This window comes from Acyrthosiphon pisum, chromosome A3, assembly GCF_005508785.2.
Source record: "Acyrthosiphon pisum isolate AL4f chromosome A3, pea_aphid_22Mar2018_4r6ur, whole genome shotgun sequence".
NCBI classification, from domain to species: Eukaryota; Metazoa; Arthropoda; class Insecta; order Hemiptera; family Aphididae; genus Acyrthosiphon; species Acyrthosiphon pisum.
In genome coordinates this window covers 15,272,499-15,293,278 of record NC_042496.1, presented here as the reverse complement: position 1 = coordinate 15,293,278, position 20,780 = coordinate 15,272,499, and the positions used below count along the sequence as shown (strand labels likewise).

Genomic DNA, 20,780 nt, shown 5'->3' with positions numbered 1-20,780 from the left:
TTTCTTATTAAAAATAGAAATTAGGTACTTACCTACACTGGCTACACTATCTTTTATTGACTTTTGAAAAAAAACATGTCAAACACAATGAATTAAAAAAATATAAAGGATTGATGAATAATTTTGTATTCAATTAAGGTAGTTGTACCTGATTCATATTTGTGTCCTTTCATTTTAGGACAATATAGAGATTATACAGCATATTTATTCTTAATAATTTATATCACGATTTATATTATACTAGCATAGAAGCATACATTAATGATTATTGATTAATACATCATATCAAAGCGTGGTATAATAGGTATGAGATCAATGAGTGAATGTATAACTTCATAGTTTACTTATTATATTATGGTATTCAAGTTAGTGTTTTTAGTTTGTTTAATATATTAACACGGCACCACGTATCATATAAATAGAAAAGTCAAAACTCAAAAGTGTTATTATGTCGAGCAAATTTTTTTTAAGGGCCTCCAATTGATAGTTGCACCTCGACCTCCTGAGACTTAGATCCGGCACTGTTTGTACTTTGTAGCACACAGGTTTAGTACTTAAATTAATACGGCCTATTGAAGGGTTTTACAGTATAAATATTAAATACCTATTATAAAAATTGTAGAGGAGCATTTTTTCTAGAATCCTAAGAAACCCAATTTTTGGTATCGTATTTCAATCGTCCTATATTTACTAGTTTTTTTTACATCTTATCTATTAATTATTTAGCTAATTAATACAAATATCGAAAATCAGACTTCTTAGGATTCTAGATAAAAATCTCATCTACAATTTGTATAAGACTTAAAAAACGATTTTTAGGTATAACTTTTGGCCTCTCGGGCCTTAGCGACTAGCGTTAGCCATCGGTTATAGATAATTCTTTAAGCATTTTATTATTTATTTAATTATTAAGAATTATGATTTATGATCTTATATGATATTATATTATTATGTATGAAATATGAATTTAATATTTATGATCTAAGGCCCGTGCAATCTCTTTTGACTTTTCTATGGGTCCGTGCCATCACAGACCACGGTTTAAGATATACATATATATAATTTTTTTTTTCTATGTATAAGATTGTCACCCTAATATATATATATATAATATATATACATAATATATATATATCTTAAACCGTGTCACAGACCAATATAATGCCATAGATCTTAAGTAGTTAAGTGGGTATAACTGTATAAGGTCTATGGTCGGTGCACGATTAATTACTTAAATCAGTTATATCATATTATACGTATATTATATTATTAATTTATTATGATCTAAGATTAAAGCAAGGTGGAATGTGGATTTAAATACAATATATTTATATAAATTCGCCGTGGATTAAAGAATTCTTAAATTATTGTGGTCCGCGGTGACTGATGTTGTGATAACCATGTACTGGTGACGCCATCTATAGCCCATGGTCTACCGCTAAAATCCAAGACAACTGTTATCTTGCGATGTCGTTATCGCTTATCGGACATCCAGTTGGAACTTGGGTCTTGGTAGTAAGTTGGTGACTTAATTGATATTTTCAATATTATTATTATGCTTAAAAATTAGAGTACACCGTCGCGGTGATGCAACGATTGAACATTGCCACCACCTCTGCAATTCCATTTAAATTGTAATTAGCTGATTGAATCGGTTCGACAATATTGTTGTACACGCACACCATTTATTCCATCGCAATAACCGCGCGTTCGGCAACAGTTTCCATCCCGGTCCGTCGTCGCCGACACTGATGGTCGCCTCCGCCCGTTACAGGTTAACATGATCAAGAGGTCCAACGCCAAAGAAATGTTCATCATACGCGCGTTGGAGAAGATTCTCGGGGATAAGGATGTCAAGAAGTCGTATCACGCCGAGTTGCGAAAGGAATGCGAAGCCGCACTGCGTGAGTAATATTTATTGAAATGTGAATGTTTTTAACGCCGTTAAATTGATTCATTTATATTTTTCCTACGTTTTTCTAGAGAGTATAAAATCTGAGTGCCAAGCCGAGGAGAAAACGGATGCATCATCCGCCTTGCCCTTGCCCAAAGATGGCAGCTCGGCTATATCAGCAGAGAAATACTTCAGACCATTTGAATTAGCTTGTCAAAGTAAGTCGCCCAGAATTGTCGTAACTTCATTGGACTGCTTGCAAGTAAGTCTATTTTATTACTTATTTTGTGAGTGTTTACAAAACGATACGTGAGTTGCTTAATGTTTTATTTATCAATGGTTTCAGAAACTCATTGCTTATGGCCACTTAACGGGAAATTGTACCAATGACACAGGCAAGCCACTGATTGATAAGATTGTAGAAACTATCTGTGATTGTTTTACAGGATGTCAAACAGATGAAGGAATTTTATTACAAATCATTAAAGTAAAAATATTAACCATTTTATTTTTGTTAAATAATGTTTTATTACATATATTTTTTTCAGGCTCTGTTAACTGTAGTTACAAGTCAACACGTTGAAGTGCATGAAGCGACAATCTTAAAAGCCGTTAAAACATGTTATAATATTTATTTAGCTAGTAGAAATTTAGTTAACCAGACAACAGCTCGAGCAACTCTCACCCAAATGTTGAATGTGATATTTACTCGCATGGAAATGCAAGCAATGGAGGTAGATGTGCCTAAATATGAGTCAGAAATTGTAGAATTGTGTGAAGTCGATGAAACAGTTCAGAGTGATGACCCTCTTAATCAAGATATCGATGAAAGCATTATTTATGATATTGTCAATACTATATGTGATTCTGCTATTGAAAGTATTGATCAAGGTACCAAAACAAAAGAATTAGCCCAAGATATTGTAAGATCTATGTCACAAGTAAGTAATTCATTGTTTTTTGAAATTATATTAAGTATATTTATACTTACTATAACAAATATATTTATACTTAATATTTGTTTAGGAGAGTTTGGAAACTACAAATGAAGCGGAATGTAAAACAATTGCATCTTTTAATCATATTTTACAAAAGGATGCCTTTCTAGTTTTCCGATCTTTATGTAAGTTATCAATGAAACCTTTGCCTGAGGGAACGCCAGACCCAAAGTAAGAATATTTGTTTAATGATTAGTTCAATTATAGTTTGTATAATTTGTTTTTAATAATTTATTTTAAGGTCTCATGAACTACGTTCTAAAATCTTGTCTTTACATCTTTTATTATCCATTTTACAAAATGCTGGACCTGTGTTTCGCACCAATCCGATGTTTATAACAGCAATCAAACAGTTTTTATGTGTTGCCTTATCTAATAATGGTACATCATCTGTACCCGAAGTATTTGAACTTTCACTAGCTATATTTTTATCTCTGCTATCGCGATTTAAAACACATTTAAAAATGCAAATTGAGGTAAGCAAAAACGGAATTAATGTTAATTTAATTTAATGTAATTTGTATGTTTATATGTTTATTAATAGGTGTTCTTCAAAGAAATATTTTTAAATATTTTGGAGACTTCAAGTTCAACCTTTGAACACAAATGGATGGTGATTCAAGCATTAACGCGTATCTGTGCTGATGCTCAAAGTGTAGTTGATATGTATGTAAATTATGATTGCGATTTGTCTGCAGCAAATCTCTTTCAAAGGTAAATATTAAACTATTAACTAATAATAAATACAAGTTTTTTTTTTTTTGTAATTAATCTTAATAAATATTATTGTGTTATAGGCTAGTTGATGATCTTTCTAAAATTGCGCAAGGTCGTCAAGCAATTGAACTAGGTGCCACTCTAAATCAAGAAAAATCCATGCGTATTCGTGGACTTGAATGTTTGGTGTCAATATTGAAGTGCATGGTAGAATGGAGTAAAGATTTATATGTTAATCCTAATTCTCAGACTAATCTGGGTCCAGAAAGAAATGTACGTGAATATGATGCCAACGAGTCAGCTGTTACTCAGGACAGTCTTAACTCGTTTGATGGGAGTGAATCTAGTTTGACATCAAATAGTTCGGGCAACAAAGAAGCTCCAGATATGCCTCAACAATTGCAAGTGCTTAAACATCAGAAAGAAGTCTGGGAAACAGGCATACTTATGTAAGTTTTTATTACAGTTTTATTGAAATCAGTGGCCGCTTTAGTTGGTTAAACAAGTGAGGTGACGCCTAACATAAAATTTAAATTTAATAAAACTTGATAATATGTATACTGTTCAGCTCATATTATGTCCAAATTCTTTAAATCATTTTATATGACTATTAGCAAAAAGTTCACCTCGTTTAAATAGGTACATAAATGTTTTAGAGAATATCAATGAATTTTTGTTTTTTCTCAACCCGTGCGCATCATACAAAATTAAGGTCACAGGATTCAATCTTCTGTAGTTCGCTTTTTTAACATTAGAGCGAATTCACATATTACCAAACTTAAAAGCAAGAACTTTATCCGTGTTCTCTTGTTGGTTTTTTATAATAATTTAATTTTTAAGTGGGTAATGAGCAGTTTTGAGTATTAATATTTTTAACTTATAACTTAAAAATTAAAATATCGTAAAAAGCGACAAAGAGAATACAGATTATATTCTTATTTTTAAGTTTATTATCTCTTAAAAATTTAAGCTAATCACATAAAATTGAAACTGCTGAACTTACATTTTGGTATGTTATGATTATGACTTATAAGGTAGTAAGATGAAGACAACACATTCAGATACAATGTACTCTTAAGCAGGTAATCCTACTAATGTTTTGTCGATTATTCCATAAAAACAAAATTAGGTGTTTTTTGTATTTTAATTATTGTTATGTACATGTTAATGTTTTTTTGATAATTAGGGCTAATTAGAGGGCTAACATAAATTGACTCAATAGAAAATATACCCAGGACCGCCACTGATTTAAGTACATAATATTTTCTGATAACTGATAACATTTTAGGTTTAATCGCAAGCCTAAACATGGAATAAATTTCCTTCAAGAACAAAAGCTTCTTGGAACTAGTCCTTCTGACATAGCTGAATGGTTTCATGTTGATGAAAGATTAGATAAAACAGCTATTGGAGATTTCCTTGGAGAAAATGAAGACTTTAACAAAGAAGTAATATTATAATCATTTATTGTTTTTATATATCTTAGATCATATAAAATTGATAGAATCATGTATAGCATACTACATCATTTATGCCAATGTTATCAACAAATGTTGCTAAATAACTTATGTTATTGTATGCTGTATATATTCTACTCACCTGTCTTTAATTCATCACAAAATATCATATGTACCAGTAGGCAGTTGATAACCTGATAGTATTGATGTATACAGTATACTCAACAGCTTTAACTTAGCAATGTAATGATGGCATCTATTCTACTTGTGTCTTTTCCAGTATTTCTCAATAGGGTAGAGGAGAAAATTCCAAGATTACATGTTTGTCTGTTATTAAATGTTATTTATTTCTTATTCCATTTAAAAATATACTACTTAATCAAAAAAATATAAAAATATATTATTGTACCTAGGTTTTATTATAGATACATTTAATTATATTAAAAAAATGAATCGCGGAAAAAAGCCCAAAAAAAGAAAACACACCAAGGAAAAAAAGCCCACGGAAAAAATGCCCTAGAACATAAATATGAATACAATATTATGTATACATGACGTATCATACGTCATGATATATTGCGTTATAAGTTATAAGTCAAAAAACATAAGTCTTAGGTATATACATACTTAAATATATATAAAAATTGCACATCTATATAAATAATGATATAATAAGTTAATACAAAACAGGTGGTAGTATAATATATTTAGATAACTGACAATATTTTAGTATGTATATACCTAAGGCTTATGTTTTTTGATTTATAAATTATAACACAATATATCATGACGTATACATAATACATTTTAAGGGAATATACTATTTAAAGGACATTAATTTCTATTTCTATAATTTAAGTAGGTGGTAGGTCATTATACTCTAAAAATGTTCAATATGTATTGGTCTTAAATTTTTACTACCACCGATCTACCAATTGTATATTATAATTCAAGATAATATATTAAATAAAAATGTGTACCTAATTAAAAATTATTATTAATAAATTAATTTTAGGTAATGTACTACTATGTAGATCAAATGAATTTTGTTGGCAAAGATGTTGTTACGGCATTGCGATTTTTCCTTGATGGATTTCGGTTGCCGGGTGAAGCTCAAAAAATTGATAGATTATTAGAAAAATTTGCCAGCAGATGGTTTGAATGCAATCCAAAGTAATTGTCTTATAGTTAAGAACTTTTTAGCCATCAAATTAAATAAAAAAATTACATTTATGTTATATTTATTCTTAGCAATGGGCTCTTTGACAGTGCTGATACGTTGTACGTTCTTTCCTATTCAATCATTATGTTGACTACAGATTTGCATTCCCCACAAGTCAAAACTAAAATGACCAAAGAGCAATATATAAAAATGAATAGAGGTAGTTGTATATCTGATAATAAAGATTTACCAGAAGAATATTTGAGTAAAATATATGATGACATTGCTGGTCATGAGATTAAGATGAAATCAACAGTAAAACCGGGAAAACAATGTTAGTATAATGGGTAGTTAAATCTATGTTAATATTCCTAACCTAATTTATTTATTTTATGTATCAGTAATACCAAATGAAAAGAGACGGAAAGTATTATGGAATATGGAAATGGAAGCTATAGCAGTAGCGGCTAAAAATCTTATGGAATCTGTTAGTCATGTTCGAGCACCATTTACTGAAGCTAAACATTTGGAGCATGTTAAACCCATGTTTAAGGTTTGATATTGTAGTCAATGTTTATTTTGAATTATTATAATCAAGGCTTGGGACTTAAAAGCAATTATATATTTTTTTTGGCTTGACATAAAATCTATCAGAGTGCAATTAAAATATATGTCATGTTACAACAAATTCAAATATGACATATTTTGAAAGTTTCTTTGCTTATCTCAATGAAATTTTTTAGTACCATGTACTAGTTTTTTTTTTATTTAAAGATAGTGCGAGTGGGGTTAGGTTATTTTTGCCTTATTTTAATAATTTTTAATTGATTACTTTAATTCTTATTTTAATAATTTTTAAGGGTCTTTAATTCTCAACCCTGATTATAAATTACAACTTATTTATTTTCTAGATGACATGGACACCATTTTTGGCAGCATTCAGTGTTGGATTACAAGATTGTGATGATCTAGAAATAGCTATGTTGTGTTTGGATGGCATACGTTGTGCTATTAGAATTGCTTGTATTTTCCACATGACCGTAAGTTCACATGACATGCGTTTTTGTAAAAAATAAACATATTTTTATTTTAGTTGGAACGAGATGCCTATGTCCAAGCTTTAGCACGTTTTACTCTTTTGACTGCTAATTCACCAGTGACAGAAATGAAAGCTAAGAACATTGAGACAATAAAAACTTTAATAACTGTTGCATACACCGATGGAAATTATTTAGGTACTTCTTGGCTTGATATCATCAAGTGTATCTCACAATTGGAACTTGCTCAGATGGTGGGCACTGGAGTACGACCACAATTTTTATCACAAGTTATTAGCAAAACTTATCCTCCTATTGAAGCTCTTAGTCAAAAGTTAAATTTTACTACATTAGACTGTAAGTTTTGTACTATTTCTTTTTATTATATTATGTACTTATGCGTTTTGGTCTTTAGCTAGTGGCAAGGGATCAATAGGAGAGACGAGTAGTCAAAGTGTTGTAGTTGCTGTAGATCGTATATTTACTGGTTCTACGAGACTTGACGGAGATGCCATTGTGGAATTTGTCAAAGCATTATGTCAAGTATATAAATTTTTTTGTTAAATTATAACATTGCATATGCATTATCACATTTTATCTTTTAGATTTCTATTAACGAATTAGCCAACTCCACAAATCCTCGTATGTTCAGTTTGCAAAAAATTGTAGAAATTTCTTACTATAATATGGGGCGTATTCGACTCCAATGGTCAAGAATGTGGCAAGTACTAGGTGAACACTTCAACCGTGTAGGCTGTTATCCAAATGAAGATATTGCAACTTTTGCTCTGGACTCGTTACGCCAATTATCCATGAAATTTATTGAAAAAGGAGAGTTTGCCAATTTTAAATTTCAAAAAGATTTTTTACGTCCATTTGAAATAATTATGAAGAAGAATCATTCCCCAACCATTAGGGATATGGTAGTTAGATGTATTACTCAAATGGTGAATTCACAAGCAGCTAACATCAGATCTGGGTGGAAAAACATATTTGGCGTATTTCATTTGGCGGCTTCTGATCATGATGGAGCTATTGTTGATATGTCATTTCGTACAACACAGCATGTAATCAGTAAGTAACTATAAAATGATTAAATAAATAACTTATTTTGTTGCATTTTTAATTTTGTTTATTTGAATAGACTTGTTTTATAAACAAAATTGTATAATTATGATGGAATCATTCCAAGATGCTGTAAAATGTTTGTCTGAGTTTGCATGTAATGTTGGTTTCCCAGAAATCAGCATGGAAGCTATACATTTATTGCGTACATGTGCAGATTGTGTTCATGATAAACCCCAAGTAGGTTTACTATTGAACGAAATATGATTAAGTCATACATTATAATATATTGATATTTTGTACTTAATATCTTGGTATTAATTTGTTTTAGATATTTGCAGAACATTTTTCCGAAGAACCGTCTTCTCTAGAAGAAGATGGTGTATGGGTTCGAGGATGGTTCCCATTGTTATTTGAATTGTCTTGTATTGTTAGTCGTTGTAAACTAGACATACGAACACGTGCCTTAACTGTACTTTTTGAGTTGGTTAAAACTCATGGTACCGTGTTTAAATTAAACTGGTGGAAAGACCTTTTCAATGTTCTATTCCGTATATTTGATAATGTGAAACATCAAGAACACAGCGTTGAGGTAATACGTTTTTAGGTTTATTTTAAATTATAATACATGTATGAATTATAACACTTATTTAACACTCAAAACAATGTGTTATATTAGAGGATCGAATGGATGACAATCACATGCAATCATGCCCTGACCTCAATTGTAGATGTTTTTACACAATACTTTGACATATTGTGTGCTGTACTATTGCAAGATTTATATGCACAACTCCAATGGTGTATTCAACAAGGTATAATCAGTAAATCTGTTTATTCCAGTTTTAAATTATTTTATTGATTTATTGTGTTATATCATAGACAATGATCAGTTAGCTCAGTCAAGTACATACTGTTTAGAAAATTTGATAACATCTAATGGTTCAAAATTTGATAAAGTAAATTGGGATTGTACTTGTCAGACAATCGTATCAATGTTTGACAGTATGATGCCAAAACCATTACAAGAACAAAATTTAAGGTCCGAGGTATGTATATTAAATGTTGTTAATTATCATGACAATTGTGTTGGTCCATTATTAATTTAATCATTATTTATTAGCCTGTTAAACCAGACATCTTAATAACTGCAAAATGTGCTATTCGCCTTGAGCTTATCCGCACTGTGGACAATATTGTGTTCTTTCCCTCCACATCGCGTAAAGAAGATCAAGAGTATTTAGCATTAGCTCAAAATACAACAATCAACCAGAATACTGAAATACTGGAACAACAGCAAGAGGAGCAAGGAATGTATAGCAACCTGAGTTCTGAACATTTGTTCATGTTAACTGATTGTCTGTTACGTGTTCATAATTATACCAAACAATATAATTACACATTATTGCAAAACATTCCACAGCGAAGTTACGGTTAGTAATATATTACCCAAATTAATTCTTTATCATCATATTTTATTTATCTTTATACTTCTATAGTTAATGACGATATATCAAATATGTTGACACAAGAAACTCAAAGTGTAGCTTGTGTATTAAGAATAGCACTGAAAGCTATATGTGATGAGTCACGACGTGTGCACTGGACACATGCACAAAACGTGGCTAGTACTGTTGTAAATGATTCTTTTCAGTATTATTTATCATTGAACAATCATTACCACCGAACTTCGTGGAATCCTATTTTATTGCTCATATTTACAAAACTATACAAATTACCTGAAGACAAGGTACATTCAAATTATTTTAGCCCAATATGATAGTATTTATAAAAATAAAACTTTAATTATTTACAGTTTGCTGTACAATCTTCTACACACTATCCTCTGTTATGTGAAATGATAAGCATTGATCTAAAACCTGAACTGAAGACTGTCCTTGGTAGAATATTTTCACGCATTGGACCAGTTTTTAAAATTACGTAACAATACATTAGCCACAGAACTGTTACATATTTTACTATATTTTTAATCATTAATATGAGGTTATTGCTCACTTATTTATTATAGTCTTTTAATATAAAGATTATGATCAGCAGACCAACTTAACGGTCAATAGCACACACCCATTGATTACAACTATATAAAAATAAATAAAAACAAACTGTTTTTACTTGTATTACTATTTTCAATTATTTTTGTTAACTTTGCACATTATAAGTATATAAACATTGTGTCGAAGTGTATTATTATTTATTGTGTCACTTGTTGTTTCTAATGAATGTGATTATATTAAATGTAGGTGTAGTTTAATCCTTATGAGTTATTTTAATATCTATAGTTTTTTAATTATTGTATTATCTAAACTATTAGAATGTGCTGATACAACCGTCCCAAAATATAATATAATATATTTTTCATCTTGTGAATTTTATTTTATAAGAATTTCACTTTGTGAAAGTCACTGATTGTTTACTATGTGTCTTATTAAATGTTTGTTATATTTTATCTGTTATCGTATAATTTTATTTAAAAATGTTATCTACAATATAAAATTTGAAATTTTTTTTAATTTCTGACAGTTCACTCATTGAGCATAGCTATTATTATAAGTTACACCTTACATGTAGTTAGACCCTGGTATAAGGCAAAAACAACTAAACTGATAATTTAACATAAATAATAAAAATATTTAATTTTAGTATAATCACGGAATATAATCTAATCTTTTTATTTTATTATCGATAATTCAATGTTATTTTGGCCCTGGAGTGATGTTATGGAGTTTGAACATAAATCCTCCATTCTCAGAGCAGCCAGGTGTGAAGTACATTAAGCATTTAAGCATATATGCAGGGGGGAAGTACACCTTGGCAACTCCTGTCATTTTGTAATTGGGTTACTACCGTGTTTTAAAGTTTTCAAAAATATGTGATGAAAATATAAATAAAGTATTCCGTGTTATAAATAATGACCAAATTTACCTAACTAATGTTCAATATTTTACATTTGTGCGTAAAAAAATTTTGTCAAAATTCAAAATTTAAATGTTTATAAAAAAAAATTGTGCTTATATATTTTTAATATTTTTCAACTGCTATTGTAACAATATATCAGGAGTCTTGCATTAATTTTTCACGATTTTTTACCCAATAAATAAAATTTTATTAATATTAATAGAAAAAAATGCCAAAAAAATTGAAAACTGACAATGTCCGTAAACATCCCAAAAATAGTCAAAATGTTTTCAAAATTGTATGGTATATAGAAAATGAAGATATAAACATTCAGTAAAATATTCATGTACCTACAATTATTTGTCTTTGACTTACAACAAAATAAGAAAATCGCTACATGAGAAATCGATGAATATCCAATATTATAAAAATTTAATTTGATTTGCATGTAGACAATTTTTTTTAATAATGGTAGACAAACTTATAAGGAATAAACAAGATAACGGAATACAAGCAAACTTGTATTACGTTTTCAAATCTAAGATTTAAAAAGAAAAATTTTTATAAATTCTCAGCTCAAAATAATTTGCTAATTTTCGTGATTTTTCAGTATTTTGTCAAGATTTGAACTTTAAATGCTTATGAATAAAAACTGTGACTAAGGATTCTTAATATTTTTCAAATGTCATTGTAACAATATAGTAGGAGCCTTGTATTAAATTTTCAAGCTTTTTTACCTAACAAATAAAGTTTTATTGACATACATAGAAAAAAATACTAATAATATTGGAAACAGAAAATGTTCCTAAACAGTTCAAAACAAATCAAAATATTTTGAAAATTTTATCGTGTATAAAAAATGCTAATATAAACGCTCAGTGAAAATTTCATGTATATACGTTGATTTATTTTAGGGTTATGCCAAAAACCAAAATCGATTTTGTCGGAAACCAATTTGTCGGAAACCAATTTTGCGTAAAAATGCCCGTTTATCCTTAATTTTTATGTCGTATTTCCTGGCGCTCTTGAAAACTATTGGGAATTTTAAACGTTGACCTCCCGAATACAACAACTAGATTCACTTTCTCATCGAACAAAATACTGTTAAAGTAAATCTAAGCATTTTTACTGTCCTAAAAGGGTTTAACAGCCACAAAAAAAACCACATTATTGTAAAATCAATACATTCATCGCTTCACTCAAAATCTAAAAATATAGCGGTAACCAAAATGTTTTTCGTTAACTATGAATAATATTTTTTTGGGCGAAAACCAAATTGCTTTTTTTTTTTTAGTTTGGTTAAAAAAGGTCAATTAGAGGAAAACCAAAAGATCGATTTTGGACGAAAACCGGTCCACCTAATTTTAGTACTTATAAAGATGTCTATGCCGGTTTTCCGAAATTCTATAAGATTTAAAAATTCTATTAATTAATTATAATACTTATTCACGAATCTACAATTCAATACCTATTTAGGGGGAGGGGTTGAATGTTTGATACAAAATATTATATTAAATAAAGTGACTTCACAGGAAAAACTTACATATTATGCAGTGTAGGATAGTCGGATTTATTTAATTTTTTTTATTCAAAAGAAGAGAACAATTTTCATGTCGGATCAAAGGCCGAATTTTCATTTTAATTCAATTAGTGGTAAAAAATACGTTAGAAAAAGAACAAATATTGTGTATTATTGCACAAATGCATATTTTAATTTCTATAATTATAATTTTTAAAATCGGGCTTTGATCCTACATGCAAAATATTTTCTTCTTTTAAATAAATTAATGAAATCCGGCTATTCTACATTTCGACAGTGCGTGATAGTTTTTTAGTCCTGTTTTTGTTCTAAAAATGCACCGGCTCCGACGCTCTTATAGCTACACAATAATATATCATGTTGGATATAGAAACAAGTGTCAATTTGATACTTGAAGATCCGGTATAATGTATTTATAGTATCCAAGTACTTAAGTACCTACTATCTGCCATCACTTTATCTTAATTCGAAAACACCTAATATTTTATATTTTGTTGGTCCTTCTTTAAAAAAATCACTTGTTTATTATAATATATACTAAATATGGGCTAAAATAAACACAGTAATGGGGGGAAGGGGTAGAGCCCTCTACGCCCTCTGGCTACTCCTCTGGTAATAACCGTGATACCTATTCCAGAGAGCGTATACAAGTTGCCTCAACCAAGTATACCAAGTGACTACCAGTACTCGATATTCAATTATAAAACTTACCTGTAAAAAATGTGTAGTAAATAAGTAAATAATATGTGAAAATAAAAATAATGCATTTAATATAACTAGAGCGTGGATTTTGAGGTTTTTAAAAGCTTAAAATATAATGCTAATATGCTCTAAAAAAACCCTAAAATATTCTCTAAATATACTTTAAACTTTTAAATATGCAAATAATATGATTTTTTTTTTCAAAATACTTCAATAAAAACAATATATATCTTTATAGTTATACAGTATACACTATCATTCCTTTGGTAGGTAACAGGTAAATTATTTAAATATAAAAAATGTAAAACAATTCATACATAGGTATAATGATATGTGAAATGATAGTGAAATGATTAGGTATATAATGAAATACATATATAAAAAAACAAAATATTTTAATAAAAACAATACATAACTTGCCCTTTGGTGACAGCTAAGTTATTTGAATATAAAAAATGTGATGTACTTCATAAAATATTGAAGCTAGAAAAAATCACAAATCGATAAATTAACAATGTACATGATCTTTTAGAAACAATAATAGAATATATTCTAAAATACGTAAAATAGGCCAAATATTCTCTAATTTCCAAAATATGGTATGCAAAATCAATTTTTTCCTACGAACTCTGATGGATAAATCGTCCACATTTCTCATCCTCGTAGAGCTGTATAAAGCCAATAAAAATATGTAAAAACCTAAATATCCGCGCTCTAAATATAACTGTATATATTTATTTTAAGCTAAATGATCGATGCAATGTAATTTGTCAAAAAATAGATATTTGCCGTTATATTTTAATATTTTTTGGCAAACTACTTTGTATACCGCTTATATTTTATAATTATAAATTATGTATTATATTTATTTATTTATTGTATGCGTTTTTTTATATATATACATATTTACCTTCCCCATTTCACGGGTTGGTATTGTAATCGTGACCTATGCCTATAATATGCGAAGGTTGCTGGTATGCTCATTTGAGGGTGACTGGTACATTTGGTTGAAAGCAACTGGTACATTTTTAAATGCTGAAAACAGCCACTGAGGATCAACTCCCAATTGCCTCCCATTCCAGATAATATACAACAATCATGATGTTATTCGTGTTAATAACTGTATATGATATCAGGTTGACTAGTTATAATTCATTATGTATTTTAATTTATTATACTATTTACTTTTTTATAAATTCTATAATATTAATAAATTATGTATTAATATTATTACGGACACTTTAGGTATATTTATATGAATAATAAAAATATCTATGAAGATTATAATAATATATTATTATCATTGTTAACTGATAAGTGCATGGATAAGTATGATAAATTTTCGTATTCTAGCTGTTGTAGTTTTGTGGAGAATGAAAATGTGAATAGTGATTAGTGAATACTGAAACACTGAATCCGGTAAATTGTGGTATAATGGCGTATCGCGGATATCGGAAGCAGCTCCACTTGAGTCATCATATGACTAAAACCAGTCATCGATTGACGCATTCTTCGGATTGTTAATCTGGATTCTGGTTATCTTTGACGTTTTTTCGGATACCGAATGTCGTGTCAGTTCGCCTAATTCCAATAATTCAATTTAACGATATTGCATAATATATTGAAATCACAAAAAACAGCTTTATAAAGATACATATAACATAGGAAGTAACTATAAAAAATGCTAACTACTGAGTAACGAAGTGTTGGGTTGCATAAATAATTTATTAAATTTAATGGTTCGCTAAAAATTGAATGGACCAATCATGGGCCACTAAATCTTGTTTAAGGGACCGTTAGCTCACTATTGATTCATTAAATGTTTTGTGGCTTTGTGCAATTGTGCAATCAAGAATTGTCTTCAACGTGCTGAGCAGTTTTCTACTCAATTAATTAATATTTAGTATTTACTATCCGTTAGGTACCTAATATCTTAGTGTGTAGGTGTTCAATATTGATTTGTGCTAACATATTCTGGTATAGTATTTGTCTAATCATCTACTAGTAACTAGCTACTACTAGTTATCTTTACACCATGGACAGAATAAAAGAGTTGTTGTACAAGATGTCTGATGTACCCTCATCCCCTTGTGAGGAATGCTATGATGCCGAGTGAGATTCTCTGAAAAAAAGTACGAATATATTGATATATGTTTTTTAAGCGATATGATATCCGCATTTCTTTTAATATTGTTGTATTATGCTTAACGAATAATAACGCTACTTATCACAATTTTGGATCCTAAGGAAAAATTTGCATTTTTATATTAGATAATATATTATATCTGAACTTTAGAATATTATGTTATGCACAGATACTCACTCAATTGACAAACTTATTATTTTGTAAGAATGTTTTTCAAAATAACTGGGACCATTCAAACTGTATTAGATGCCTCAACTGACATTATTGTCATATTTGATTACTCAAACTTTGTAGTATTTAACTTGTTTATATTTTATAACATTTTAAAACCATATTTATTGCTATATATAGTATATTCAATAACATTCTGTATCATTAATGTATATCTTTTATGATTATTCCATAGAAGCCTTTTAAATTCCATCTTCACAATGACATCAATGGAATATACATTCAAACATTTAGTGTTTGACATACACCCTAAAAACCCTCCAGATTGGGACCGTCCTCTTTGTGTAATTGATCAGGGAATTGCGTGTAATGATGACTACTTGTTTAAATACAATCGCTATCGAAAGCATAAGTCTGAGGTCTTTATTTGAAATCTTTAAATTATTACTCCTATATAATATGTAAACAGCTTTATCTTACATTTTAGGAACTTGCTAATGAGACCCTGAAAAAATATAATTTTATTGCTGATCGTTGGGAAACAATAAAATGTAAGGATTTGCCGACATGTTTTAAGTTAACTTCAATTTTGCTGTCTGGAAATTTAATTATTATTCATGGTGGAAAAGACTTTGAGCACATTAATGAATACTCTTTTCAACTTTTCATCGGTATTTAATTTATTTGTTTATTAACATTTTAAAATTAAATATATTACTTAATTCTAATTTTTATGTTTCTGTAATATTTTGTACCCACTTAGGAAATTTATCAAAAAAAAATCAAGACAACTGTGTAGAATTTGAAGAGATTTGTTCTACAGATGGAATACCAATTACTGAATATGGTCAACCAGTTCATATTGATGGAAAATTTATATACTCTCTCAATGGAACATCAGAACATAAAAATGAAATGGATGTTTACAGGCTTGATTTGTGTACTAAAAAATGGCAATTATTATGTCAAGCTCGCGGTCAACACCCAAGAACTGACGAAAGTCTTAGACGTGAAGTGGCATATTATGACAACCATTTGTATATGTTTGGTGGTGCTCATGTGATGATTTTACTAAAAATTATGTTTCTAGACACATTTGAAGTAAGTTCTAATTTATCAGCATATGTCCAAAATGATCAAAAATCAATATTGATTTTATGATTTTAAAGTTTTGTTATAATATATTGACTTAATTTTAGCTTTAAATAAATTTCCAAAAGTTATTGTTTACAGTAATAAACATATCGTTTGTTGAATCAAAAAGTATTATCTACATAAGTGTTTTCATATAATATATTATAAAAAAACCTCAATTATTTAATTTTCAAATTTAAAACCATTTTAGTTTAATAAAAATAAAATATGTTTATGAATATAATCGTAGACATTTTTTTTTAGAAATAACCAAACTTATTGCAAAACATGTCTATATACAAAAATGGCAGGAAGAAAATAATAGTGTGACTAATAAATAATAAGTAACAATTTAGTATAATAGTGTAACTGGTGTAAGTCTTACAGTAAATTCCACAACGATGCATAAATATATATACCCGCTAACGGCAAAATTTTATCAAATGAATAAAGATACAAATAGTTCAGGTACAAAATTATAGTAGTTATAATTATTAGAATGGAAAAAAAATTAAGTATAACAACATAGTAAACTTTAAGTAGATTTTTTAAAAGTTTAAAATTAGTGTATATTATACAACATTTAAAGTATTTAAAGCAATATTTATCAATATATATATATAAATTATACAGGTCAAACCAAAAAAAAAAACAACGAGTAGGATAAGTAATTATTATTGTTTTATTTTTAGACTTTACGATTAGAAATTGGAGTCAATGAACTTTAAACTATTGTTATATAATATATAATATAAATTGAACTAAAATTGCTTAATAGGATATTAGGGTGAATAATCTCCATTAAAAAAATAATAAAATATTACATTGAAAAAATAAAATATAAATGTAATAATTATAAAAACGGATAAAAAAGAAATTGATAACTTTTTAAAAGTTCAATAATAACAAATGTTTAATCCACATTTTTTTTATTATTTTATATTAATAATTTAAATAGTAGTATTAACAATGTTTATTCTAATAGTAACAATTACTGTATCCTTGAACTTTTACTATTTGTATTTTTTTTTTTTTGTGCCCCTATTAAATGTTTTTGAATCTACACTTGATATAGGTTATATTCATAATTATGCAAATAACATTAAAATTAATTTTGCCTATGTCTTTTAAAAATATATCAAATAGATCTAAATCATTGACCACCAACAAATTCTGTCTTATATGATTCTAAAAAATTCCTATCTGTTTCTAAGTGTGTTTTGTTGTCCCATTTGGCCCAGTGGCGTCATTTCAGTTTTTAATAGAGCGAGGCAAAATTTTAACCAACCCAAATGGGTAACTTATAAAACAACCGCTTTCTAGCATATATTAATATATTATGTTCCTTTTCCTTCATATAACACATAGGTTATAGGTACATACTTTGATACTACCAATTACATTCAGGCACATCCACATGTGCATCTAAATTTAAATATATTCCAATTATTAATTACCAATTTATCATTGTGACAATAATTTCTTAGTACCTACACAATATAATAATAATATTATTCTATAAATATAGGCATGTATATATTTTAATAAATGTATGATACTTAGTTTTTATGTTCCTTTAATAACGCATTTTTTTTTCTAGGAAATACAAGTGTTTGACATATTAACTAATAAATGGCAATATTTTAAAACTTTGCCTGATCTTCAGAATTCATCATCAACTTATCCTGCAGATCGTTGTTATTATGGATGGGCACAATGTGTGACCCAACCAGAATATGTATATATGAGTGGTGGTTCTGATAATTACAACTTTTTCTCAGATATTTGGCGACTGAATCTTATTACTCTTCAGTGGTGTAATCTTATGCCATGTAAGCTACCAAAATCCATGTTTCTGCATTCATCTACAGTTGTACCATCAGGTCGCATTTACTACTATAATGGAATAGTTAGTACTGATTCAATTGATATACATCAGAAAGATGACATACTGTGTGCATGGGTTAGAATCCCAAAATTAAAGGCCATGTCTTGGGATGCCATTTTATACTATTTTAAAAATCAAATGTTAAAGTCTTCTCTAGAAGACTTAAAGAATTTGGGGTTACCATCAGAGTATTATGAGAGCATAATTAAAGCCAAAACTTTAGTATAAAATATAAATACAATGTATACTTAAAATATTTTATTCATTTTCATCCTATTTTAAATGTAAATATATAATTTAATATTAACTTATTGCTTTAGACATTAATATCCAAATATTATATATATGAAGTATATATTTATTTTGTGTATGTTACTAATTGTGTACTATTGTGTCAAATTAAATATTTGCATTCATCATATTTTTTGAATTTTTTATACATTATGTTAATATAATATTGTTAGGTATTTATATTTATAGTTAGTATAAATTAATAACTGAAATAAAAAGAATAACTGCATAATCTATTATAAAATATTAATAAAAAAAAAAGGCATTCTTAATAATAATGGTTCCCTTCAGGGACCTATACATAAGGGAGATGTGGAGTCGGACCCCCCAATAGGCTTTTTAAAATGTTTATATTGTCACACCCAACAGACTGCACTCTATTACACAAATGACTAACAAGTAATCAATAATCATACATTAATTATATAAGAATAAAATGTTGCCGTCCGATCATCGCTGTTAACAACGCTGCAACAATGATGCATGTCCGTGCGGCTAATAATATATTTTCCTACATTAGAAAAAGTTTAAAGAAATAATAATGGAATGCACGGATTGAGTTTATACTAAAATATTATCACTAATGTATTACCATTTACAATGGACATACCTATCAAATACAAATTCCTATTAATGCTGAAGAAATAATTGATGAAAAAATAAGGAAATTAAATTTTGTAATTAAATTGTTTAATTTAGGGGTGTCATTTAGACTTTATGAAAGGTATACTAACAACTAGGAAGGCCAAACAAATTTTGATCAAATCAATTATTTATATTGTACAATAGATATTACAAAAAATTTCCTTTGTAATAATCAGGGTTCGGATTTGAAGGTAAAATCCTTTCTTTTAATAATCATGATAGAAAAATAATTTCTATACAAAAATGTGTTTCATTTAATTTCATTTCAATTTCAAAATAATATTATACATAGCTTACATATTATCGGTACAAATAGATAAAAACTTGATATTTATCGATATCGCTGAATACTCTATTCATTACCGTCTTATGGAGTATTTGGTATGGGCGTATGGCCATAAAAGTACCCGGCACCCGCACTACTTATTTAAAGATTAAAATATGTTCAAAATGCATAGATTCAAGATTGTTCGTCAGTCTGCATTTGTCGACCGCAATTGTCGTTTAATAATTTTTAACTTCGCTAAAGATCCTTTTCGATGTATAAAATTATTTTGAGCCCAAACCGTCAACGTTTTACTGAAAACAGCTTATCAAAGTACACGGTAGTAATTTTTTTTTTTTAATACCAACTAATAATTAAAACATTTAATTTTGTAGTATATTTTTAAATTGCTTTTTTATATAAATTAAATGCCTTTTTTACATTTTAAATGCTTTTTTTTAAATTATCATATTGCTATCAAATCCGAACCCTAGTTTCGTTTATACGTAAATATTACTATGTCAATATAAAATTAAAATAATTTAATACAAAAACACAAACATTTCTGTTCTTTTTCTTGATAACATAATTTTGTGTATATTCATATATTTTATTAAGTTGTAAATTATTTGAATTTTTGAGTTTACTTACTAGAGAAATACCATTTAGTCTTATATGAGGAAAGCCTAATTAATACTGGTGGAGTTTCCATATATCCATTACAGGTAAGAAAATAAAACTGGCGGAGTTTA

The 20,780-nt window shown here is 28.3% G+C and overlaps 2 protein-coding genes across 5 annotated transcripts; both read left to right on the top strand.

The window, feature by feature from the left end:
• Positions 1-1,525: 1,525 nt before the first annotated feature.
• LOC100167175 (brefeldin A-inhibited guanine nucleotide-exchange protein 1) lies at positions 1,526-10,996 on the top strand. Its single transcript, XM_016807627.2, has 23 exons — positions 1,526-1,904; positions 1,984-2,156; positions 2,241-2,381; positions 2,443-2,835; positions 2,921-3,063; positions 3,134-3,368; positions 3,437-3,606; positions 3,690-4,058; positions 4,898-5,057; positions 6,082-6,239; positions 6,318-6,562; positions 6,630-6,781; positions 7,140-7,268; positions 7,322-7,622; positions 7,681-7,808; positions 7,871-8,339; positions 8,410-8,570; positions 8,662-8,922; positions 9,010-9,145; positions 9,213-9,379; positions 9,454-9,763; positions 9,830-10,080; positions 10,147-10,996. Exons 1-23 carry the CDS (start codon positions 1,781-1,783, stop codon positions 10,273-10,275), a joined length of 4,905 nt encoding a protein of 1,634 aa, XP_016663116.1. The 5' UTR covers positions 1,526-1,780; the 3' UTR covers positions 10,276-10,996.
• A 3,829-nt stretch (positions 10,997-14,825) lies between these two features.
• LOC100165192 (kelch domain-containing protein 10 homolog) lies at positions 14,826-19,248 on the top strand. Of its 4 annotated transcripts, none has more exons than XM_008188769.3 (5): positions 14,826-15,059; positions 16,044-16,224; positions 16,293-16,476; positions 16,569-16,906; positions 18,540-19,248. In XM_008188769.3, exons 2-5 carry the CDS (start codon positions 16,066-16,068, stop codon positions 19,053-19,055), a joined length of 1,197 nt encoding a protein of 398 aa, XP_008186991.1. In that variant the 5' UTR covers positions 14,826-15,059; positions 16,044-16,065; the 3' UTR covers positions 19,056-19,248. The 4 variants fall into 4 exon arrangements, with proteins under 4 accessions (XP_008186991.1, XP_008186990.1, XP_016663120.1 ...); XM_008188768.3 differs by having other exon boundaries at positions 16,041-16,224; XM_016807631.2 differs by having other exon boundaries at positions 14,826-15,156; positions 16,041-16,224.
• The last annotated feature ends 1,532 nt before the right edge of the window (positions 19,249-20,780 follow it).

Bases quoted from the DNA above. Each gene is read 5' to 3' on its own strand.
- LOC100165192 (XM_008188769.3), top strand. From the start codon at position 16,066: ATGACATCAATGGAATATACATTCAAACATTTAGTGTTTGACATACAC. The intron at 16,225-16,292 runs GTCTTTATTTGA...CTTACATTTTAG, and splicing joins ATCGAAAGCATAAGTCTGAG to GAACTTGCTAATGAGACCCT. The intron at 16,907-18,539 runs GTAAGTTCTAAT...TTTTTTTTCTAG, and splicing joins TGTTTCTAGACACATTTGAA to GAAATACAAGTGTTTGACAT.
- LOC100167175 (XM_016807627.2), top strand. From the start codon at position 1,781: ATGATCAAGAGGTCCAACGCCAAAGAAATGTTCATCATACGCGCGTTG. The intron at 2,382-2,442 runs GTAAAAATATTA...TATTTTTTTCAG, and splicing joins TTTTATTACAAATCATTAAA to GCTCTGTTAACTGTAGTTAC. The intron at 9,764-9,829 runs GTTAGTAATATA...ATACTTCTATAG, and splicing joins CATTCCACAGCGAAGTTACG to TTAATGACGATATATCAAAT.